Raw genomic sequence first — 25,674 nt, 5'->3', positions numbered from 1 at the left:
TTTTGGATCATTGTCTGTTTGAAGATCCAACCAGGGCCCATTGAGTTAGTCAGGTTTTGATTTTTTTTAATCTGTTGGTATTTGATAGAGTCCAAGAATCCATGTATCCGAACAAGTTGTCCAGGAACTCTAGCATAAAAAACAGCCCCGCACTGTTAAAAATCCACCACCATATTTAATAGTACGTGCCAAACCCATCTCTGGTGTTTGCTGCCAAAAAGCTCTATGTGTGTTTTATCAGACCACAGAACCTTGTCCCATTTGAAGTTCCAGTAGTGTCAGGCAAACTGAAGAAGCTTCAGTTTGTTGTTGGACGAGTGCAGAGGCTTTTTTCTTGAAAACCTCCCAAACAACTTGTGGTGATGAAGGTGAAGTCTGATTGTAGTTTTGGACTAATAACTAATACCTGCAATTCTCCAGCTGTGATCCTTGGGAGCATTTTTGGCCACGCAGACTCCTCGGTGCGTGGAGACAATATAGACACACGTCCTATTCCAGGCTGATTCTTAATATCTCCAGTTGATTGGAAGTTCTTAATTATTTTCCAGATGGTGGAAATGGGTATTTTCAATGCTTTACCTTTTTTTTTTTTTTGCCACTTCCCATTTTGCGAAGCTCAACAACCTTTTGCTGCACATCATAACTTTATTCTTTGGTCATGCCCATTGTGATGGATGACTAAGGGATTTTGGCTTGTATGTTACCCCCTTTGAAATAGGAATTCATGGGTGAACAATTTCAAGTTCCTAGTCACCCAGGTGTACTAACATTATTTAAATATTAATGTGAATATACTTCAGATATATTTTACTCATAAAAAATTTAATTTTGTCAAACAAGTTTGAGAAAAATAATTATGCAATATATTATTTAATATATTTCCCCATTAATATAATTAATGGTTAGATTTTTGTGAATATTTGAAATGAAAGATCAAAAGGATAAACAATAATTTTTCACAGCCTTCTTTGCTCTTATCTACCAAGGGTGCCAATATTTTTGTCCACAACTGTACACACAACCTAACCTGAACTGACTCAGTAACTGTCATATAACCTTGTCATATAACCAGTGAGCACTTTGGAGAAAACTTTTCCTTTTCCCAATTCATGCTCTCAACTAAGACCCAGCGGAGGAGAGAGGGATGTGAAATGGAGAGGTGAAAAGATGGATAGATGACAAGACTTGCAATGAGCAATGCAATGGACAAACATCAACTCCCATACATGCCAAAGAAACAAGAGTCAATTAGTACCAACACAGCACAGCTAGAGCAGCTTTAACATATGGAGCGACAGGTGTGTGAATGAATGTGGCAGATTTAGAGAAAGAAAAACAGAAAATGAGGCCACGTTCCAGCTTTCAGAGCAGTTGTGTTCTGAATCAGTATGCAAGAAAGCCCAAGTGAAAGTTCTAAAAGGCTAAAATCCTTCGACTTGTAAGATGTAGGAGATTTTTGATTGGGTTTGTAAAAGAAGTTATTAAGTGATTTGATACCAAGAGGTTTCCATGCACAGCTGAGTATTTTATGAGATTCAAAGATGATTTGGAGATTTGATTTGGATCATTTTTCTCCTGTACCTTGAATACAGAGCCAGCTGGATTTGGAATTGGGGTTTCCAGGGCCACACTTCCCATCTTAAACACAAATACATTAATGAAAAACCCATCCAAAAATGGAACCTAGCTAATCAGAATGCGAATGTACCGGTTCAACAGAATCCACAATTAAAATGTGTGCGCATAACTGTGGCTTTCAGTAAGTAACTTTTTAAATAAGTGAAGCACTTGCATGCGTTCGTGTTTTGGAAGTATTTTTAGACCAACGCTTCATGATTTCGAGATTAGTTTTGTTCAAAACAAGATGGAACATGGTGCATAATGCATTGACATGAACAAATGTACACAGACACACAGGCGCGCACACACACAGATGTAGTCATGCACACTACCGTGTCGATGTTGAAGGTAACCCTCGGTGCTGTAGATGCTGCATCCACTTTTATGTCCGGCAAGTCGTCCCTACAGAGACAATGAACAAACTAATCATATAAATTCGAAAGACATGAACCCATCTGTGATTAATGAACTGTGTGTGTGTTTGTGTGTACCTGGGTCTATCCGACCTCTTGATTGCTGGTCTGCCTGTGGTTGAGATGCTCTTTGACCTGCTGTTGCTGTAGCTGGGCTTGTACCCTAAACCCCACTTGTCTTTTAACGATGCGGCCTAAAACAAACATCCACTCAAATTCAACATTTCACTTCCACCATAGATTTAGGCCTGTTTCACAATGAACAGTGTGCACTTTGTGGTTTGGATTCTGTTTCACGTAAATTAATTACCAACTGGATGTAAATGTGGTAAAATGTGTTCACTTGATTAAATTCAGATCAAGTTTGTACTAGTTCTCAAAAGCTCATTCCCGATAACAATTTTATAACTAATTAAAAGAAATATTCAGTTTGGCAACCCAGAACTCATGTCATGTTACTCTGCAGAAATACTGTCAGTGGCAAGGCACAATTCTAGTATGCCATTGCAGTTGTGAAACAGGCATTTGAATGTATAAAGACATGTAATAAGGCTGTAATAAGTCTTAAATCAAGGCTTGCTGACCCGCATGCTAGAGCGACGAAGTTTCTTGCGGACATCCCGGCGGATATCGTTGACAGCAACAGATTCCAACTGCTGATAACGCTGAATTTCCTGATTTATAGTGCCTTCACTTGCTCCTAGTTTCCTTAGAGAGGAAAAAAAGAATAAAACCATTTCCTTTATGCCCAAAACAATTACAGTATTTAAGGTATTTTAAACATCAGTCTTAGGTTTGAACTTACTTGAGATCATCAATGACCTTGGCCTGCTCGTTAAGTTCCCTAATATCCACCAGGCGCTTGGAGAACTTTCGCCCACGTGCGTCAATTATCTGGCTGCTCATCACTGCCTGTCTGCGCAGGTCAACAGACTCCTGTACGTGGGAGACAACTATCAAAATTACACATCTACATATGAGGCACACTTGGAGTTGGACGGTATGACTATAATCTTATAACACGGTATGTGTGATTTAATTTTTTTGGCAATGGTATACATGAAAAATAAAGCTATTTTTGCTGGAAATTCAAATGGAGAAAAAAAATGCTTTACAAATAAAAGGTATTTTATGTAATTTCATTATTTTCCTTTTTTATTTGAAACGTGATAGTCTTATTTTTTGGTTTGCACCAATGTATACAAATTAATTGTAATGAATAAATGATGTCTGGCTTCACAATATGTAACAGCTGAATCATATTATAAACTGGATAGTTCTCTATGAAAAACTAAAAACATGCATTTCCACTTAAAATCTCATTGGATTATTCATTATCTAAGACATTGTAAAATAGTCAATATATGCACACCTGTGACCGCACATCAATTGTCAATTCTATGTTAATGTGGCAAGTTGCGTTATGCAGCTCAACCCACTAAATGTACAAAATTATGCATACTACTATATAAATATTGTAAAATGTAATTTTGTATAGACAAATTTCTACTGTCGCACATTACATATGTCGTACCGTCCAGCCCAAGGTACACATGCATAAAGAGCTGTTCCAAAATCACACACTGTTCAACACAGTCAAAACAAATGTGGATAATTACAGCACATCAGAGAAACAAAATCACAACACCACCCCAAAAAACTTTTGTAAAGAAAAGATTATTGAAGAACAGCCAATCCATGAGAAATCTTACAAAATGTTCATAAGATGTGAAGATTGGGCACTCATTTCTCATGGAGAGGAATCAGATAAGACTAAAAAGAAGCAAGAAATTTTAGAATACAGACTCCTGCGACATATTTCAGTAAAAACCAAGAGTAAGGCATCATTCTTAGAACAATTCAAGGATTTGAATGATCTGACTGATCTTAAAAAGCAACTTCCACCCTAAGAGCATTATCAATGTGGAGGGGGAAAATGTAATAGAAAAACAGAAAGAAAGAAGGATTGAAAAGCAAATGGGAGCTCTGCAGTACATACACAGCCCCAGGACAGGGGTCTGGGATGTGTAGTTCGTTCTGCATTGGCAGTGGCTGGCAGGCGAACACTTCTCGACTTTAGCCGAGTGATTGTGGATGAAGGAGAAACATTACGACACTCAGAAGGTGAGGGGGGAGGGGGGCTTGGGCTAAAGCCCAGTATGCTGTTCACCAGCCGCTTCCTGAACGAGAGTCTGGGACTGAGATCACCTTCAGCACACTGTAAACATGGGTTGGTTTAAAACAAAGACAGATGCAAACCACTACACAAATATTCAGGACAAATGATTACACATTCAATGAAGAAATGGCTAATTTCCTGTTTTGAGCACACAAATAATATTAATATAAAAACAACAATATTAAAACCAATGAAACCAAGGCCAAAACTAGATTTAATATTTAGGGCTGTCAATCAATTCAAATTGTAATTAAATTAATTTGAATTAGTGAATTAATTGCATATCAATATTTGCTTTGAAAAGGCCCCACATGAATACAATTCAAATATACTAATTGTGGTCGATGAGGAAAGCATTGAATAAACAAAAGGTGGCATTAGAAATCAATATACTGTTTTATTTCCATACCACTGTACATACGTCCATTACTCCCCTACAGTCCACTGCGATCCATTTTGCAATTAAGTATGTCACCTGTCCGATCGGTCTGCGTTAGAATAAGGGGCCGTTCATGCCAGATGCATATTAGTATTATGTCTGTACTTTATTTTTTAAAGGGATAGTTGGGACCCAAAAATGAAAATTCAGTAGTCATTTACGCACCCCTGTGTTGTTATAACAACATATGACTTTATTTTTCTTAACACAATGGGAGAAATTGTGAAAAGAAAGTGTGCTCAGTGATGTATATAATTCAGAAGCCTAATAAATTATTGTATGTGACTCGTGTCTTGTTTTGATTGAATACAATAAGGTTTGGTTACAAACAAACTGAAATATTTGTATTATTTAGTGAAACTCTCCTGTCCATGTACATGAGACAGACTGCACTTAAGCTTTAGAGCTCCTTGCATGAGAGCATGCTGCCACCTCTCGCAAAGTGGGACGTTCAAGCGTTTTGTGTTAAAAGGACCACCAGCGATATTCACAACAGAAATTACAACATAGCTGCACACATATCAGAGAACAGAACTTACATGTCTGAAGAGTTTGTAGTCGAAAAATAGATGTATTTCTAAGGCGGAGGGAGTGGGAATATCAGTCACCTCTTCTCTATTCTGAACCTGTGTGTGTGTGTGTGTGTGTGTGTGTGTGTGTGTGTGTGTGTGTGTGTGAGACAGACCTCCGCATGAAGAGACGTGCACAAAAACTCTCGGAAGGTGTAACATTCTCAACCAAAATCAAGTCGTTTTAACCAGCATGTGAGATGCTGGCTTCAATATAATGTTATCAGAATGGTTTTGGATCGGTGCAAGTTCATAGCGGAAGGGACTCCCAGAGCGATACCAAATATAGAAACCAAGTGATTGACAGAATGTCCCGTCACATCTGCTTAGGACAAAAACTCTGACTCTTAACAAGGAAAATATCACTTTTATTGCTTGTCGTTTGGTGTCTGAGGAGGACACGTTGTGTCAGTAGCTAGCTTCAGCCCCATCTCTCTGTATGATTGAGGACTCCGGTTCAAACAAATAAGGCTGGCATAGAAACGCATTTATTTATCAACTACAAACTATTCAAACATGTTTTGAAAGTTCTGTTCTCTGTTTGTGTGCAGCCACGTTGTGTTTTCTGTTGTTAATATTGCTGGTGGTCCTGTTGAAGCAAAATTAGTTTTCACTTGAACGCCCCATCTCGCGAAAGGCTGCAGCGTGCTCTCCTGCAAGGAGCTCTTAAGCTCGCATGCAGTCTGTCTCATGAACGCCCAGTTAATGCATTTGATTTTGGTATTCCTTTAAAGGGTAACTAAACCCTAAACCAACTTTTTTTAGTTAATGATCTGTAAGAATGGGGCTTTATTAGTACTGGTCATTGATTCAAGTAATTTTTTTGACATTTGTGTATAAAGTGTTTTAATTCTACAATATATGGTGTAAAAACGTCTGAGTGCTGCCCTCTTCAGGTTGAACGGTGGCTACTGCAGTTGAATTTTCCTATTGGCTGTTGCGGTATTCGTGACGTAAGCAGGTTCCAGCTCACCATGCCAGATTCATGTACATGTCGTCTTGCGACCGTGTGAGGAATAATAATAACATAGAGTCTGACAGCAGCTGTCAATTAATCCGTCACTACAAGTATCAGGTGCCCCCCCCCCCCGCTCAGCACCGCACTCGGTTCGTTCCCTCTATCCCCGCCAGGGTCTGCCCACTTTTCCAGCATTTTCGAATATTTCTAGTGGGTGGAGTCAGACTCTGAGCAGGTGTTTAGTTACCCTTTAAACAAGACATGAGTCAAATACAATAATTTATTAGACTTTTGAATTCTACTTTTGTGTTCTTTTGAAGCTTAAAGATGTGGTCACCATAAACTGCCAGTGCATGACAAAAGAAAGAAAGTCATAGGGTTATAACGACACAGGGGTGAGTAAACACTGACTGAATTTTCATTTTTGGATGAACTAATCCATTAATAGTTTGTCTGTATGTACACATACATAAGAAAGAAAAATTCCTTATTACGGAATTAACGTACAGGTCAGGGGGCATACATTTTAAATTTATGTAAATCTTGCATTAATGAATTTTTAATTGTGCTTTTTTAAAATTATTAAACATACCAAACAAACAAACATGTTAAAACTGACAGCCCTAGAAATAATAAAAATGTATGTTAAAACACAAGGACCAACACTTTGCACTGAAATAAAAAGATGAAAGAATTAGTTACAAAAAAAGTGCGAGCTCTGACCATGTGTATGGGGGGAGACATGCCATCACTCTCGTCTTCATCTGAGATGTCAGCCATGTTGACTGAGTTAAGGTCTGTGATGTCATCTGTGTCTTCTTCACCTGTCAGAGACGTTAGCGTGTTACCCAGAGCATTCAGACGCTTGCCGATGTTAGGATCCATGTGCACATCAATACCACACATCTTCCACAGAACATTCAGGGTCCACGTCCCGGCACTGCTGCTCTCTGGAGTATAAAAATGTTGCGTTATTAAATTCACACAAATCTAATTTAAAAGTTTAGATGCAATCATTATTGCAAAGAAAAGGTTTGTCATCTTGTTTGTAATCTTTTATAAAGTTAGAAATTTCTCCGCCTCTGAAACAACTTCCCTTTTCAGCTGATGTCACAAATCCCTCTTTTTTTGTTTTTCCAACTCCTCCTCTTAACCTACCTGGCTCTATAATGTTATTCAAGATCCAATCAATTCTCACTGGATAAAATCAAGTCCCGTCCCACAATTATTCTTATTGAAAGTAATACTTCAGATTACAAAACACAATTATTCCCATGCTAAGAAAATATAAACCTTGTATGCACTGTATGTCGATTTGGACAAAGGCATCTGCTTAAAGTGTTAGTGTAAATGTAATGTAAATAACATAAATTATTGTGTACACAAGCTCACATACCTGCAGAGGCTTGGCCTGTTGTTCTGGAGCAAACTTCATAAGTACCGTCAGGGACAACACCTGGAAAGACAAATACAAGCAACAATTGAGCATTTCAAGAGTCAGGGGTATTATGGGGTCAACACAAGACATAATTGAGTGTGTAGAACTGAGGTTACTCACAGGCGTTCATGACCAGATCACCTCTGATCTCAGGCTTCCAGTCATCCCAGGTTGTCTCAAAGCCTTCAGCAAATCGAATGCAGAAGTTCTTGAAATGGCCTTTGCTGACCAAAGACTCAGAGGAGCAGGCTGTTATTAGTGTACTCTCAATGGTCAATACCAGCGCTGAGCCAGTGTCGAAATCAATACTGTGATTGGCCTAATGTACAGCACAAGGCAGAAACAAACAATTAACATCACTCAACCCAACCACTTATGGTCACATTTTCAAAATGCATATGAGAAGTGTATAAGAGATAAAACACAATTAGACAGTATTTTTAAAGTCAGCTTTTCTGTATGAAGAATAAAAGTGTGTTTTAGTGAGCACATATCACCGGTGAGGTGCTGGTAATGGGCAGACAGATGCCCAGGTCATTCACAGTGAGCTGCAGGAAAAGTGTGCTAAAGGCCTGGACACTGGTCTGCTGTATGGCTGGCAGTTTGTCAACCACCTCTTTGGTGGCCATATGAATGTCTGAGTTTAGAGCCAAGCGCTGTTCCTTCCAGTTGTCATAGGCAGCCTTATAGTTCAGCCAGAACAGCACAGCTACAACAGACACACAAGTACACAATTATACAGATACAATTTACAACAAATAGCCAAAGATGAAAAAAGCTTCCTGGGAACTGACCTCTGTCAAATGCCACAGGTTGGGCAAAAACGATAGGACGGCTGAGAGTGATAAGGACTGCCTCTTTGTCAGAGCAGCTACTGATCTCCTCCTGTAGGGCATTGCGCAAGCCGATTCTTGTGCGAAAGTATGCAACCTGGTGGAAATCTGACCCAGCCTCCTCATACACCTGCAAAAGAAAGCGTTTTGACATTTACATTCACAATCTAGTGCCGATTATGCCTTAATAAGCGGACAACGTCGAAGGTCATGCAAACACATTAAAAGGCTTTCCTTTATCTGGGTATCCTTTATAAACAGTTTAAGCAAAAACACATTTTTGCTCATTATACCGATTTCGCATTGCATGTAAACACTTTCACAGTCATTTTACCAACTAATCTAATATGTTGTGCGAATGTCTGTTTATATTTTGACGTCAAAAGCAAACAATGTGGTTTTCTTCCATTGTCTGACTTTTTGAATAAGCCAATTTATATTAGTTATCAGCATAATGATGTACATGTAAATGCACTCAATGTGCAACTGATAGTGTTTTAAAATTTTGATTTGTCTGGATATTCACTACCTGGTACAAATCTGACCAAGTCTCATGCAATTGCAAATAACATAACATAAAAATTATTTCTTCAAGTTGCATGAGGACTACCTGATGTTTGACGATTTGGCCCAGTGCCAAGTTAAGATCCACTTGACACTTCCCAAACAGCTTCAGATAGTTACTTCCTGTGGGTGTGGTCTTGCACTGAACCCGATTGGACAGTTCGAGTTCAATCCAGCCCGTCTCAAAGCGCACTGCCCTCATAGAGGGAGTGGTGGCTGTCATCTGAATCCCCTACAATAGAAAGCAGTATTTTGTTACTAAAAATGTCTTTAGAATTCACCTTAATCTATAAACACACAATTTATGGGAGGTCCATACCTTAAATGTCAGGTTAATAGAATAAAGCAGGATTTTAGGTTTGTCCCCATCTGTTGACATATCGTGTTCATTCCAGAGTGGGATGGGCTGTTCTCCTCCTACAGAAACAAAAATGTCTAGCCTCAAACTGATGCCAATAAATTCTCCAAATACACTTAAAATTTAATGCGGTAAGAGGAGATGGATTTTCTACAGTTTCACATTAGGGTGATGGATACAGTTTATCCACAAAACGATGACGTGTCTTGAACACTCGTGCATGTGTTATGAGTGTGCAATAGATTGATGTGACTAGTACAACAAAAGGTCAGACCTTGGAACACGATTCTTCAAACATAGCCCTTGATATTCGGAAGTGTTTAACCCACAGTTGGTCTGTAAATTGGGTCCTCACAATCAGCCAGAACAGTTTTGAGAGCTAAATTAGACTAGACAGCAAACTCAAAGCTCGTGTGTAAGCACTTCAAAAGCAAAAAGTGCATTTACATAGATGCTTCAAAGGCACAGAAGCAAAATCTGTCAGTAAGGGTCGAAAAAAGGATGGCAGAGAAAAACAACATTATTTATTATCAGGGTAAAAATATAAAAAAATACAATAAAATGTTTGACCCCTTTAATATGTATTTTTGCCATGTTTCCTCATACAGCATCCACTTTTACAGCATCTGATTTAGCCTGCCCTCCATGAAATCTTACCTGACACTTTCTGGATGACCTCATTAACCTCCTTCATGAAGACCTTCTGTAGAAAGACCAGGTGGTTGAGCAAATCTGTGGTCAAGTTGTGTTCAAAAGAGCCAATCTAAAAATGAAAAAGCCAGTATGAATCCAGTGAGCTCCAAATTACAACCAAATCCATATGTTATCCTGAAACAATCTTCATATAAGAGAAGAGACAATCTTCAATCGTCATGTGAGCAATAATTAAACCCAGCATTTAGATACAGGTGATTTTGCAGAGAGAAATCAATGGCACACCTCAGCCACACAGCGCAAGTAGTTTCCCTGCAGATAGCTGCTGTATTCTGGGGCCCAGGCAGTGTCACTGTGGCCCTCATGCTCCTGTATAATGTACTGTCCTGACATGGTGACAGGAGGCAGGTTCAGGCTGGCGGTGGGGGGCATGGCCGACACATCCACAGGGGAAACCTTTGACTGGAAACACAGCTTGTGATTGGGTAGCTCAAATGTAAAGCGTGTCTGAGCACCTGTGAATGGAAACAGCAAAATGAGAACTTTTGTTAACAAATTAATCGAATAAGTATGACTATATGAATAAGCCCTTTTAAGAATTTTTTAATTCTCCCTGCGCAGTATGAGGGGAAATCTGGGTACCTGTCATGCCATGACTCTTCATACGGCCCATCTTGTATTCTGCTTTAAGAGAGGGCAATAGAGCTGCACCAATAGTGATACCATCCAGCATAGCGCTGAACTTCAACACGATTGGCTTCTTCTCTAATCCCTCGGGCAGCTGAGGAAACTCATTGGCTTCCACTGGAGTTTGATTGACACTCACTTCAGAGGGCTGTGGAGTAGGCGTGTCTTCTCTGTTGGGAGGGGGGCTGATATAAACAGATTTGGATTAATTACGATTTGAATTTGATTAGAACTTGTGAAAAGAATGCGTAGATTACTTACATGTTGGAGGGTTGCCGAATGAGGTCTGATATCTGTTTAGAGAGCTGGTGTGAGCTGCGCACCATCATGCTGTGCAGAGTTGCAGGGTGTTGCGGGATATTGATGAAGATGGCACCCACTTTAAATACAGCAGCATTATTGGTCTTCAGTCCACGCTGAGCACTATATAATGCCTGGGACTTTGCAATGTTACACTTCACCACAGTCCTAACACAAACAAAAACTGCCTATTTAGATATCTTGTATTGGAAGAAATATTTAGCCAAAACATATACGAAAACAATGGCTGAAAAGAAATGAAATGTGACAGACTTCAAACAATTTACAAATCAAATGTTTATATGGCTGGAAAAGAGGCCTTTAACATGTAGGAACTGTAAGTAAATGTAAATGGATTAATGGATGACAGTGGCAAGGATGAGTTTCAGCCTCAGAAGGCCAATGGTCTGTTCACTGACAGACTGACGCATACTGCACACAAAACTGGCAAGCATTTGCCAAAAATCACAAGCTCTAATCAGATTGCCTGACTGATATGCAAATTCCAGGAGTCAGGGAGCATAGACTTCAATATGTCTGCCAGGAAACAACGTTATGTTTAAAGATTAATTTAAATCACTGAATTTGACAGTGTGAAAGTTTTACAGCATCAAACACTTAAAAAGGATATTCAGAATTTTGTCTGAAGCACAAAGAGGCTAATAAAATAAATATCCATGAGTAGAATAGTCTATTTGATTTGTTTTTTAGTTTTTTCTGTGAAATAATCAGTAGTTATTACTTTCAAAAACATACACAGATTTTCCACTAATTTCTTCTGTTTTCTGTACAATCATTCGTAAATTCTGCAGTGCCATTATGTGATTTAGTTTGTTCCACGCCAGTCAGTTCAGGGTTCCGGCACCTTGTAAAATTTTTATTTATTTTCATGACTTTTCCAAGCCTGGGAGCCACAATTTAAAAATGTATTTATATTTCCAGGTATTGCATGACTATAGAAGCCTGTCTGTTATTCTAGAATCCTCAATTTCAGATTAACCTGTCTTTAAACATGATGTAAAAACAAAACAAACCGTGATTGTTCGTTTTATATGAAAACAACACATGGTCTCTTGGACAATTCCTGGCCAGAATAACCTGCAAAGTGGACCACACTTCATGCAGATAGTCAAAAGTCTGGCATTGTGAGACTAGGCAAGGGAAAACAAGTGTATCACAAAATAATGATAAAAATATCTCCATTATTTACATGTATCACACTGACAAAGCTTTAATAAAGTAAATATGACTTGACAATGAATGTCATGAGTATGTTATTATTAGGGCTGGGTATTGATCCAGATTTCATGATTTGATACCGTCTCACAAGCTCTCGATTTGATTCAGAATCCCATTCATATGGGTTCATTTTAGTTAGAATGTCCATTTCGCTTACCTGTGAAATAAATGATCTAGCTAATGCTGTTAATTATTCAGGGGACCATGAATACCTACGCACATTACGAAAATATAACTTTTTTTATTTATATTGTATTATTATTTATATTCGTTTTTCCATCATCCATGTATTCCATCAATAAATATAATATTTTAATGCATATATTATATTTTGTTACATATTTATTGTAAAATGCATTATTTATATGATTTACAAGTATTTACATTGATTTGTAGAACACCTGCTAAAAACCTGTACTGTCACTTTAAGAAAACCAGCACATCTGTGTCTGTAAATGAGCACGTATTAATGACAGAAGACACAATAGGCTCCTTTACCTTTGATTCATGATTAGAATGAAATATTTATCTTTTGTTGTTTCTGATCAACAACTGACTAAAGAACAGAGAGACTATAAAAAATAAATAAAAAAAAGAGATTTTATCCAATGACAAATGGATTGCGATGATATTGTCTGAATATTAACTAGCCAGTGGCTAATCACAGACATTTTAGTCACATTATTACCAATTAATTTGGTCTCACATGCATGTGATCTATTTGTATTGTAGGGAGTTGTGCAAATAGTAAAAGGTCAATCTTGGGATTTAAGAATCTATATCGAGATCATTCAAAAGATCGGAAAAGCATCAGAAAATCTATATTTTTTACCCAGTTCTGGTTATTATGACTTCATGAATTAGGACATTAAAGCATGCTGTGAAGCATTTAGATGAGAGGGATTTGAGTGCTAAATATGGTCTGGAATGTCATGGTTTTAAGAATGACCAAATGCATATGAAGAGGACAGTGAAACACAAATATTATGAAATGGTATTAATTGTTATGGAGGACAGGAAAGGGTTAATGAGGAAATTTTAAACATACAGGAACTCCTGCTTTGATGTGCTGGTTGGTGAGGTTGGAAAATCCTCTAGTCTGCCAGTGAGAGAGGCAGAAAACAAAAGAGAGGGGAGACGTTGAAAAAGAAAGGCAGAAGATGGGAAGTTCCCGACAGAGAAAACATTTCAAAATCAGTCAAGCATTCTGTAATATATCTGTACTCTGAAAAATACATTTGAGGAAAGAATAATCAACGCTCTGAAAGAGGACAAAATGACAGTCTTGCTATAGATGTTCATTTCAAAAGGTGAAAACAGAATTCAAGAGAACATCAACAATAGACTGACAAACGATTTTTAAATATGATAACAACAGAGAGTATGCGGAGTATAAAGTGTATTTTAAGTTCAAAATCAGTGTTATCACAAGTGTTAAAGACTGCAGCAGAAATGACAAAGGCTCTGATCCTAAGCATATTGACTGTATTGACTGTTGACTGCTCTGCATAGGCAGTAACTAAATGTTTTGTCAATAGCCCATGTTGCTAAGCTAATGACACAAAACTCCAATAAACGAACTAGATTTTTAGCATAACATCATTCTCTCCTCAACAAGCAGCACGATTTGAGGAACCATTCTAGCATACACTGTCTAAAGCACAAAGAGTGTATGCTCTCAGGACAGCATTAAGGTGCTCTGGAGCCCCAGGGCTTAACGTTTGGGGTGGTTTGGAGGAGGAACGTTTGCACTCAATCACATTGCGCTACACGGATGCGTTTAACCATAGCGCGCCTTCTCCGAGTTAACATCAGCGTCTCCCGCTAAACGGGTTTAAATGCGCACCTTCCCAAAAATTTAGAAAGAGGAGAATATGTGGAGGATGCCATCCCCCTGCTGCCGCAGGCCCTGGGGCTTAAGCCCCGGCAGGGTTCCCGCTCTTTTCAAGGCACAATTTTCCAGAACATTTTATGCACCCAACAAGTGAAATCTTAAAGCAAAAACACATGCGTCCATTTAAATCAAGCTTTTATTTAGGTATTTCTGTGTGTTTTTGATGATAGTTTCTCACCTCCAGATTAGCATTTTGCTCCTTGGCCCAGTTTGATTATTAATTCAAGTAAAGCTGTGATTTAATTCAATAGATACGTAGGTATCTATGTGCTGTGCACTTCAGAGTGCTCTGTAGGATTCAGATCTCTTTTTTTGTTCAATTTAGTTGTAAGAAATCAGCTCAGTTTTCATTTACACAGTTATGCATTTGTAAACAAATTATACTGACACACACCTGCATATCATTAGTGTCTAATCAAGGACTGCATATATACCGCTTTCACACACACACTTTGTCTGTTCTCATCAATAGTACCTCTGAGACTCCAGACATTTCTACCATGTCAAACACACCTGTGTCTTCATTATTGCCTTCAAGTATCATAAGACTGTTGTGAGTTATCTGTTCATCGTGTCTATACCCTGTCTGGATATCACTGTTTGACACTCTGCTCAACTGGATTTACTCACAATGTTTACATCACTGTTTCAATTATCTGTTCAATAATCCCTGATACGGAGTTCATATCTCTGCCTCTGTGAGTCTCTCCATGACACGTTTAACTTTTAAAGCCTCACACTTTTATTTTGACATTCTGAACTCTACAGGTAGTGTTGTATGTGTCTGTTTGTAGGCAAGTTCACAGTAGTTTAATTTACTTCTTATTTAAATTCTAGTAAAAAAGCACCTCCAGTGCTGTTCTAAATGCATATAAGTGAACCAAATTATTGAGCATGTACATCTGAGATATTGTTCGTGAGTAGCGCTCAAATATTGTGCACCACTGTGAAGGCTAAAAATAGGCACGTGTCTATAAACAGAGCAGCGCCGTTCAATAACGCGCTGGACATATGCATTTTATATATCTACTAGGGCTGTCAATCAATTAAAAATTGTAATCGAATTAATTGCATGGTGCCTATTCTGCTGACGAAACTTACGCAACATACACTGCAAGGGGTTTGTCCACATAATAGTGATGCTTGTTTCACTAAAAATAACATAGCACAAACAAATTTTTAAAGAAATAATACATTTTTGTTAGATGGAACAATTTTTTTCTATACTTCTCAGTTTAATAGTCAGATGCACTGGTAAATGTCTAAACCTGCTAGGCATTACTGCCTGCCACACCTCCACCGGTGCCATCAGTTGTCCAGCTACAGGGTCATCAGCTGGGAGCCACCTATCATGGATGTTTCGACCCATTAATCCCAGAAGAAAATCACCTGGTGGTGGAGCAGCGGTCAGGGTCATCTCATTCCCACCCCCCGCAGCTGGACACTGGACCCTTTTCATTTTGCATCTCGTTCTTGCTTTCCCATCAAAACATACCATACACAACCAGGGCTCAATATCCCCCTCACCCCCACCCCCATTAGCAGACCTTCCATACATCCAAGGCCTCTTTTCTGTTAGAAAAATAACACAAGCTATCACTCATCCAGGGCCACTCCTTAAACCAATCCTACAACAGATTGAGTAGGAGAGTGATTTCTCTTGACTCTATCTTAAATTAATTATTTCACCAATATTATCACAATGCATTCTGGGATTGCTAATTAGTAAAGGATTCATGGAATGCTCCTTAAAATTTGGCCAAAAGTAGGTATCTTGGAAGCAACTTTGCTGTTAGGTGTTTGGAACAGCCTTAACTTCGGTGCGCACCTGTGATGGCTTAAAATGGCAAGTCTGGCAATAAAAGAGTTACTGACTGTATGTCTGGAGTGATTCCTTCCAGAAGCACAATGTTCACACATCCGATGTGAGCCGAAGCGCAAGTCTCAGTCATCTTTTGATGGAGAATGTCTGCAGGATAAGAGTAGGCTTGAATGAGTATTCAACAGCCTGTTTTGTAAGCTTACAGAATGTGTTTTAAAGAACGTGAATGCATATTACCCTTCATTTTCTCCTTAAGAGTAAAACTGCCGTGTATTTTCTTAAGCTCTGCCTCCATGGTCAGTCCTCCGATGTCTGCTTCTAGGTGTGTGCGGTTTACCATGCCAACGCCAAACACAATCAGTGTAACGTGCTGGGGCTCAGAACTCACCAAGCTCCGCCTACGACTCAGTCGACTGGGTGGAGTCTCGCCCTCCGATTCAAACACCACTCGACAGGGAGGATCGATAGGGCTCCGCCCACCTTCTGAACAGCGACAGTTAACAGTTGAATAAGCAAGTTTTGGGCCAAAGTCTAAATATTATGGTGGCTGATAGGGTGATTGATAAAATACTAAAAAGCATTTGATTTCTTCAAGAACGATAAATCACAAAATGTTTCATTCCATGCATTACTGACTTATTATCAGAGTTCGGAGACAATTCAACAGTATTAATATTTCAATTCTAACGTGTGAACCTCAAAGATTGTGAAGAACATTTCCGGGTCAAATTTCACTCCAAAATCAAAGATAAAACAAAAACATATATTTTGCAATAACAGAAGAAAAATCATTTTTTATACTATTCAGATTTCTGACATTATAACTGTAACAATAATGTCACAATGCAAAAATGCAATGCATCTTAAATTGTACCGAAAATGGCTTCTTTTTCTATATGCAAAATAAAATGTCTTATTTTGTTCAATTTATTTTGAGGTGAAATGTGACAGACATGCTTTCATGACGTTTTATGCATGTTACATGTAAGTGCAAAGACTCCTATTCATGCACATTCACTTGAAGAGGCACAAATAAATCAGTGCTAGCACATCACTCAGTAATAGATTAAGACAAATTAAGAACTGGAAGTCCAACCTGAGAGAGCATTGCCTTGGTTCATCTCCAGGATGCCTGTGGGGTCTGATATGAGCGAGTAGAAATTCAGAAGTTTGTACATATTCTGCCAGCACTCGGCTGATGGCTCACTCTGTTCCGACACTGTGATGGAGTCGGAGTCATCCATCTGAATTGTCATGTGGTCAGCCACATCACGTGAACCTTTCCGTGACACTTTTGACGTCCTTCTCTCCGATCGTCCCAGCGTGCCCCTTCCACGTGGCTCCCGATTCCTGGTGAGCGTGTCGAGCCCTGGCCCAACCACAGTCCGCTTGCCTTTCTGAGTGCCCAGTCGATTTGCTCCATTCAGACTCCCCCGTGAACTACGGCTGAAATCCGACGAGCGGAACTCACGGTACGGCCGCCCCTTGGTGGGTGTAGGGGACGAGGAGCCAGCAGTGTAGCGGTTGAGTTTGATGTCGGTCTGTGTGGCTTTGATGTCATCGATCATGGTGCTGAATTGGTGAATGAGGCGGACCAAGGCCATATCCACATGCTGGCGAATCGCCTGACAAGCGAGTGTAAAATGGCAGTGCACACTGGCCTGCGGTCTCCGGCTCAGCTCATGGAAGGACAGCGCGCTGGCAGAGGGAGGAGTGGACATACACTTCTCCAGGATGACTGCGTTTAGGCTGAATGTCTCAATCATGAGAGCGGGCTTGAACTCAAGTGGGGGGAGGTTCACCATGCCCTGCCTGAAACACAAACCAGCATTAAATTAAATGTGTTAATTAGGAATGGTTGATAAAGCTTAAATACATATATAATATATAGAATTGAAATATATATATATTTTTTGCAGCCTTTTGACAATATTGAATACACTCACTGAGCACTTTATTAGGTACACCTGTACATCTACTTATTCATACGATTATCTTAGCCAATCGTGTAGATATGGTTCAGGAGCTTCAGTTAACGTTCACATCAACCATCAGGAAAGGGGAAAAATGTGATCTCAGTGATTTCGACCATGGCATGATTGTTTGTGCCAGACAGGCTGGTTTGAGTATTTCTGTAACTGCTGATCTCCTGAGATTTTCACGCACAACAGTCTCTAGAATTTACAAAAATTCCAAAAACAAAAAACATCCAGCAAGTGGCAGTTCTGCAGATGGAAAGTCCTTGTTGATGAGAGGTCAGAGCATGGCCAGACTTGTTCGAGCTGACAGAAAGGCTACAGTAACTCAGGTAACCATGCTGTACAATTGTAGTGAGCAGAATAGCATCTCAGAATACACAACACGTCGAACCTTGAGGTGGATGGGCTACAACAGCAGAAGACCACGTCGGACTCTTATTAGGACCATAGTGTTCCTAATAAAATTCTCAGAGAGTCTAAGTATATGTATGTTTGATCTGAAATGGCTCTACTAATTGCACCTTGTGGGATCAATAAAGTTGTAAACTAAAAAGGGTGATAAGTTTGGAGTTTTTTTAATTTTAGTCAAACAGCAATTTTTGTCAAGTAGATTCAGAATGTTTAAATGTAAGTAAAAAACAGAAACAATCTAACTAAAAATAATCAAAGCCTGTTTTCCCACTTTATTTTCTTTTTATGCACAAGTTAAAAAATCTGTAGGAATAAACAGCAATATTTACCTGTACATGCTTTTACTAAACTTTTATTTTAATATATGAAAAAAAAAAAAAATAAATAAATAAATAAAAAAATATATGTAATGACCCCTTTAAAATAATTGCTATGTTTAAGATGTTGCTTAAATTTATAATCGCAAGACAAATCAACACAAATATATTGTGAATATTTTATATAATCACCCAGTCTTAGTGCTAATACAGAATGACTTCATGCAACAGGGAAAGAAAAAAATTGTCTGAAGATATCCTAGACTCAATACTGAGGAAGGTTGGTTAAAGTGGAACAGCTCTTTTACCTGTGTGCTCGTTTGTTCTTTCTGGCTTTGCTGGTGTCAGAGTCAACAATGTCAGCTCGCAAACACTCAAGAGTGCCACTAAAAGACAAGTGCTCCCCAAAATACATCTTATAACTGAGCGGAGGAGCATCCTGGGGCTGAATACCAATGTAACTCAATAAAGGCTTAAAAACCACCTGTACAGATAAACACACAACACACAAAAACAGCACGGCTTGAGAGGGGACAATAATAGTGCATTCATAAATTAATACATCTGAGTGAATAAATCCACTGAATTGTGTGTGTACCTGTGCATCGGCGAGTTGCACAGCTGCAGGGCAAAGGTTTGTCTCATCTTGTTCCAGCAGGTCATCCTGGCTTGTGCTGTGCTGGGAATGTGTGTGCTGAGAGTGTGTGTCCAGTGTATTCTGATCACTCGACAATACAGTGTTAAAATCAGATGCAGAAGGAATGGTGGGGAGCGCTCCTATATGAAGAGAATCAATGACTATATTCAGTGCATTTGAAATAAAACTCCAAACACTTTACACAAAATTAGACTCTAATCCCAGACACTTGGACAGATATAGATGCATGCGCACACACAGTCAATAGACTTCCATATTCTTATGTTAATATGATAATCATTCACAAACACACTGACCTCCAGTCTGCAGGCTGTTGTGTTGAGAGCGGTTGAGGGGAGAGTCCTGGACATTGCTGCCTCTGCGGTTGCCAACAGCGTTTGACATCCAATTGTAGAAGCTGACGGAAAATGGCTCAGATAGAAGAGGGTGTTCCGTGAGGACGTCTGTACCCAGACTGTTGCCTATTCAAATAAACAAGACAAAGTCAACATCAATTATAGCCATAATCGACAATCATCATGGTCCGAGTGAAATATGGCAGAAAAGAGATTGTGGATGCAATTGTCCTGTAATGGTGGTACATTTCATCTTCCTTGATCACTCTTTTATCTTTAGACAAAACAGACTCAAAATTGTATTACATATTTCCATGCGACAACTTCACTGGAAGGCACTAAGAGATCTAGTTTTAGTTTTTTCCAGAAAAATGTATAATAATTTCAAAGAAAACTGGTACAAACACAATTGGGACAATAAAGCCTAAACATAGAACTCTCTAACGGGAAGCATCATACATCAAGAAAATGCTTTTTTTCCTCATTTACATTTTCACTCATCTAATATTAGATTACAAAAAGTAATATGCTCCAAAGGATCACAGTCATGTACCAGTACGTGTGAGGGAGCTGCTCTTGGCTGCAGCTTGTTCACTGGCTCGATGAGGCGTGGCTTCTAGCAGGTTATGCAGACTGTGAATACTTCCTGTTAAGTAGCTTAGCAGTGATTCCTTCCGAGGGCTGTGATTGGACTGTAGGCCTGTCCGACCTACATGAGCTGGAGAATCGGCTGCAGTATCTCCACTCGTGTAGCTCAGGGACTGGTAAGGGTGGGAACCCTATGACACAATCAGATTCCAGGTTTAGACAACTAACTAGGGTTGAAAATCAAGAAACCGTTGTTGATACTGGAACCAAATTATTTATGGTGTTCGGTTGATTTAATGGTTCTTGAACAGCTTCATTCTTCCACGGTTACAGACAAAACACCATCCTAAAATACTCTATTGACCTCGGTGGTTGCACGTGACAATAAACATACAGTGTGATAAGCATAGCACGATTCATAAATAAATTATATTCATTTTTAGTGAAGGGGTCAAAAAGACTGAAATGTTATTGGCTGTCCTGATTGTCCATATGGCAAAGTGTAGGTAAAGATGCACATTCTGAAAAGTGGTTTTGTTATGAAAAAAAACAAAAACATGAATGAATTAATATGAACAGAATATGTAACCACAAATAGTATAGCATCTGGGGGTGGCGTGTTTCCTCAAAAGTACTACAAGAATCGTTCATTGAATTGTTAAGGAATCGGAATAGGAAACCAGAACTGCAAAATTCCTTATTCCCATCCCTACAAGACTGATTCATTATCACTACTTTCTTGTCCCTTCACCGAACCTGAACAACATAATCAAACATGCTATGCAAACAGACCCACACAAACCTTGATCTTAAGAGCAGACTCGCTGTGTGTGTGAGATTTGGACAGTTTTCGCATGATCTCAACTCCAGTCACGGGGGCAGAGTTACCGGTTGGAGCAGGACGACTACAAACTCCCTCTAGAAGCATGGTATGTTCACTTACAGCACCTACAAATACATAATACAAAAGATAAATATTTCATCTCAAACTCTACTAAATCAGTCAAATGTGTGTGAGATTTACCAGCATCAAACTCAAACTCTGCTCCGTCAGCACTGGTGTCACTCTGCAAGGCAGTGCTGCAGTCGGGCCCCTGTGTTGGTTCAGGCTCAATGGGGTCTGGCTCTTTGGGCTTAGGAAACTGATGGGGTCGTGGCAGACCAACTGCTTTAAAGCCCTGAGTGACGACGATAAATTTCATCCACTGACGAGCAAGTGCCACCAAACCTTTTCTCAGGGTGACCAGAGCAGGAAGTCCATCATTCTAAAGGGACAAAGACAATATATTAGTACAAGTTTAACAAAGAATTACTGATGACATGCCGTTGAAATATTGAAAATGTAATGAAGACTTAAAGTGGTAATGTGGCCACAACGCAGTCAAATATTCCACTTAAATTACCACAAGTACACATATATCTCAAACCATTGTTCAGGTCTTCCTACCTTAAATGTTCTTTTATATAGAATATAAAGATAAAGACACTGAAAAATCAGTGAGACACAGCATAACAGGCAAAAAACATCTGTCTAACGCATGCTTACATTAAAAACACAAATGCAAAAATGCATGTGTGTGAATGGCCCATAAGATTACATAAACACGCAAACATGCACTTATCCAAATATACAGACTCACCATGGTGGCCTCCTCTATAATGCTGTAATCAGCCTGCTGCAGGTAGCGATGTAGAATATTACACAGTAAGCAGGATGGGTTCTCATGAAGATAACGTGCTCGCTTTGTAACACGGTTATACTTGCTCCGAAATGGAAAATGAATACTCTTCTTCTGTAGGATTGAAACAAGCAAGCATATAATATTAGGTTAGTTAAAACAAGCACACGATTCTGCTGAATTACACTCTGCTTAAACAGATGGTTCACCCAAAAATGAAAATTCTCATCATTTACTCACCCTCATGCCATCCCAGATGTGTATGACTTTTCTACTGAACACAAACAAAGATTTTTAGAAGAATATCTCAGCTCTGTTGGTCCATACAATGCAAGTGAATGGTAGCCCGATTCTTGAAGGTCCAAAAAGTACATAAAAGCAGCATAAAATTAATCCATAAGACTCGAGGTTAAAAATCCATATCTTCAGAAGTTATGATGGTGTGGGTGAGAAACAGTTGAATATTTAAGTAATTTTTTTACTATTGTTTTTGGCGATTCGCATTCTTTGTGCATATTGCCACCTACTGTGCAGAGAGAGAGACAAATCTATAAAAGGACTTAAATATTGATCTGTTTCTTACCAACACCTATCATGCCACTTTTGAAGGCATTGATTTAAGCACTGGATTCGTTATGAGTACTTTAATGCTTACTTTGTGTGCTTCTTGGACCTTCAAAATTTGGCCACCGTTCACTTGCATTGTATGGACCAACAAAGCTGAGATATTCTTCTATAAATCTTCATTTGTGTTCAGCAGAAGAAAGTCATACACATCTGGGATGGCATGAGGTAAGTGAGAGAATTAAAATTTTTGGATAAACCATCCCTTTAAGTCCAAGGGTGTGTGCATAGCTAGCAGCGTAAGTATCTGAGAAGGTGCGACATGTCTGACCTCCAATGCCTCAGTCATTATGCAGCCCATAACCGCACACACACGCAGCGTGGCCTCCATGTCTAATTTTTGCAGGGAGGATTTCAGCTGGTCAATGGGAACCAACCATGCTCCAACCGCAGGCGTCGCAGTGCTCAAGAGATTCAGCTGCCTGCAGACACATAACAATAACATAGCTGGAGCAAAGAACAAATTTGGTGTGTAAGATTACCAGCAAGCCAAGGATGCTCAGCTGACAACATAAGACACTGAAACAAAATATTACTCCATGATTTCCTTTTAACTAGATACAAGAATTTTACAGTTTCTAAAAAGAAATGGACCAATATATTAAACCAGGCAAATTAATTTATGAATATTTGGCCACTTTGTGATTAATGCATCTGATGGTAATTGTGTCCAATTGGCCAATTAATATAAACAGACATTTATGTGCTTACCTGGACATAGCTGGAGTGTGAGAACGAATGTTGGTTGGGGCAGCAAAGCTAAACCAGATCTCCTTTATAGTCAGCTTCATACTGCTAGAGTCAGGAGGCGGCGGCAAAAAAGGCAGGTCCTTCTTCAGGTCATCTGACTCCACCCCCTCATCCTTAAACAACATAGTGTGGAAAAATAATATAAGACATACAAAGGCAGGGAAGATAAGAAAAAAGGAAATATGACCAATATGTAGGCCCACATGGACTCGGCATAATTCTACAGAACTCCCATCATCTTTAAAAATTGATGAACAAATCCGCTGTCCCTTGCGAAAATGTAGTACACAACAATTCCATCTGGGCCTACATATAAGTATAAAAGGACAATATATGAGAACCTGTTCGTCAGAGTCAGAGTTGTTGTTGGGTTCAGAGGCAGGGCTCTGTGCATCATTGGGCAGGTTGTCATCAGAAACATCAGTGCTGTAGCCACTTCCTGTCTGAGAACCACTAGAACCATTCGATTTCGAAACTCCATCTCTAACACCACTGTCAGCCCCACCCATCACACCAAATGCACTGTAGAGAACGGCTCCCGACTGCCGCCCACCTGAAGAAGAGTCAGAGCATTCCTCAAATTCCCAATTCACAAATATATAATGTTAGTTGTAATTCAGATGGAATGCTGTGTGTATGTGTACCTTTGACAGTGAGGTTTTCAATCCCACACTCAAACATAATCCAACCCCATTTTTCAGGACTAGCTCCAGAGCGGGTGTGGTCAGCAGAGTGGTTTGGGACATGATCAGTGGAGGTGTGGGGCTCAGTCTCATCAACTAAAACAAAGTCATCGGTTTCTTCCAAACTGAAGAGAACCTTGGACTTCTCAAAGGGAATGGCAGTGATAGCACAAGCTCCAAGGTCTGAAACAAACACACACAAGCAATGAACAAACATATTTTCAATTCTCAAAGACATTCAACAGCACCCCAAACAGAATAATATTTTTATGAAGTTGATGAAGTTAGTTAGTATAATATATATATATATATATATATATATATATATATATATATATATATATATATATATATATATATATATATGGGAAAAAGTATGGTCAATGGTTGCAATCGTGATTATCACAAAATAGCCAGCGACAGGGTGATCAGTCTTGTATCATACTGAAGCAGTACATTTTGCCATAATGACCAGCTGGCTGTACCTTTTTATAGGGTTACCCACTTTATATACAGCTAATTACCAAACAAATAAACAAACATTAAAAATATAATTTTGAGTTTAAATTAATTTATTATGTGAGAAGAGCCCACAGAGTGATATGAGAGACATCTATCTGGCTATGTAGGAAATCGTTTGCTTGGGACAATGGTCAACTTTATAGTTAAGCTGTCATGATATACAAATATTTGATTGTAGAATGCTACCATTGACAATCAACTATTCCAGAGAGATGTGTAATAAATATTTACTTAAAGTCTGAGTATGTGTAGGTACCTGATGAGTCCAAGCCACGTAGTTGGCTGTGTATGCGGTGAATGTTGAGTCTGGCTGCAATCTCTTTGCCTTTTTCAATCCCAGCATTAGAGCGGAGAGAACCGCTGGACTGGGGCGCCATCTTCGATGCAGAGGAGAACTTCTCCATCATAACAGAGGGTTTTTCGGTGTCCTCCACTATACCCCTTATACATAATGCATTAATACAATCAGACCGCATGAAAATGGTAAGCATGTCCATATCAGTATCAGCCATTATAAGCAGATTTTTAAATGACTGGAATGTGTTTGATTAGGACACTATAGGAAGTAGATGAAATCAGGAATTTTGTTTTCCTAAATTAAAATTAATAAAAAAATTAAAAAACGCTGCAGTAATACATACTCAACCATTTAAGATCGGATAATCCTGCTGGCCAATCTGTATTGTTTTAAAGCTTAGAAGCTGCACTTTACAATGCATGTAGGTATTACTACCAAAATTGAACAATTGCTTTGAAATTTGACCACAAAACAGAAGTGTTCCGTTTTGAGAATTTTTTTATAATTCTGCACTGTACATTTTATTGTAATCGGTAAAAACACCAAACTGCTCAAATAGCCGTGTGTCATATGTTGTTGGAAAGCTCTAAAAGAGTAGGATATAACCAGCCTATTTGTTTTCTCAAAGAAAAAATTATGGCGATAAATATCTAAGAAAATGTCTTTGACATAAATTATTATAAGTCGCATTAAAACAAGCCCACATAAAACATCATCGGATTCATAGGTTATTAGATAATCCACACAAACATTGTGCAATCTGGATCAGATCTTCATCGGAAATTATGTAATACATTGTCCAGCAACATGGAATGATCAACCAATCAAATAAGGATTCAAATCGCTTCAACCAGAGGTGGAAG

At 38.9% G+C, this 25,674-nt stretch overlaps 1 protein-coding gene across 2 annotated transcripts in view; it reads right to left on the bottom strand.

Moving 5' to 3' along the window:
- LOC127660523 (transmembrane protein KIAA1109 homolog) overlaps positions 1–25,674 on the bottom strand; it is a 72,572-nt gene that overhangs the window by 15,990 nt on the left and 30,908 nt on the right. Inside the window, exons 34-66 of one of the 2 annotated variants that reach the window (XM_052150822.1) lie at positions 24,770–24,954; positions 23,953–24,174; positions 23,650–23,861; positions 23,270–23,421; positions 22,830–22,980; positions 21,896–22,048; positions 21,280–21,520; positions 21,058–21,203; positions 20,221–20,446; positions 19,629–19,793; positions 19,273–19,451; positions 18,983–19,158; positions 17,064–17,779; positions 16,205–16,450; positions 16,021–16,114; positions 13,300–13,350; positions 10,974–11,180; positions 10,668–10,897; positions 10,311–10,540; positions 10,029–10,134; positions 9,333–9,430; positions 9,060–9,245; positions 8,411–8,579; positions 8,114–8,325; positions 7,737–7,935; positions 7,575–7,634; positions 6,902–7,128; positions 4,033–4,251; positions 2,839–2,969; positions 2,618–2,741; positions 2,112–2,227; positions 1,953–2,022; positions 1,582–1,638 (exon numbers count right to left, since the gene is read on the bottom strand). In XM_052150822.1, the coding sequence (XP_052006782.1) occupies positions 1,582–1,638; positions 1,953–2,022; positions 2,112–2,227; positions 2,618–2,741; positions 2,839–2,969; positions 4,033–4,251; positions 6,902–7,128; positions 7,575–7,634; positions 7,737–7,935; positions 8,114–8,325; positions 8,411–8,579; positions 9,060–9,245; positions 9,333–9,430; positions 10,029–10,134; positions 10,311–10,540; positions 10,668–10,897; positions 10,974–11,180; positions 13,300–13,350; positions 16,021–16,114; positions 16,205–16,450; positions 17,064–17,779; positions 18,983–19,158; positions 19,273–19,451; positions 19,629–19,793; positions 20,221–20,446; positions 21,058–21,203; positions 21,280–21,520; positions 21,896–22,048; positions 22,830–22,980; positions 23,270–23,421; positions 23,650–23,861; positions 23,953–24,174; positions 24,770–24,954 (5,956 nt within the window). The remainder of the gene's footprint in view (positions 1–1,581; positions 1,639–1,952; positions 2,023–2,111; positions 2,228–2,617; positions 2,742–2,838; positions 2,970–4,032; positions 4,252–6,901; positions 7,129–7,574; positions 7,635–7,736; positions 7,936–8,113; positions 8,326–8,410; positions 8,580–9,059; positions 9,246–9,332; positions 9,431–10,028; positions 10,135–10,310; positions 10,541–10,667; positions 10,898–10,973; positions 11,181–13,299; positions 13,351–16,020; positions 16,115–16,204; positions 16,451–17,063; positions 17,780–18,982; positions 19,159–19,272; positions 19,452–19,628; positions 19,794–20,220; positions 20,447–21,057; positions 21,204–21,279; positions 21,521–21,895; positions 22,049–22,829; positions 22,981–23,269; positions 23,422–23,649; positions 23,862–23,952; positions 24,175–24,769; positions 24,955–25,674) is intronic. The other variant, XM_052150823.1, reaches the window with a different exon arrangement.

This window comes from Xyrauchen texanus, chromosome 20 (genome assembly GCF_025860055.1).
Source record: "Xyrauchen texanus isolate HMW12.3.18 chromosome 20, RBS_HiC_50CHRs, whole genome shotgun sequence".
NCBI lineage: Eukaryota > Metazoa > Chordata > Actinopteri > Cypriniformes > Catostomidae > Xyrauchen > Xyrauchen texanus.
Note: the sequence above shows the minus strand (reverse complement) of the source record. Positions and strands in the feature narration are given on the sequence as shown.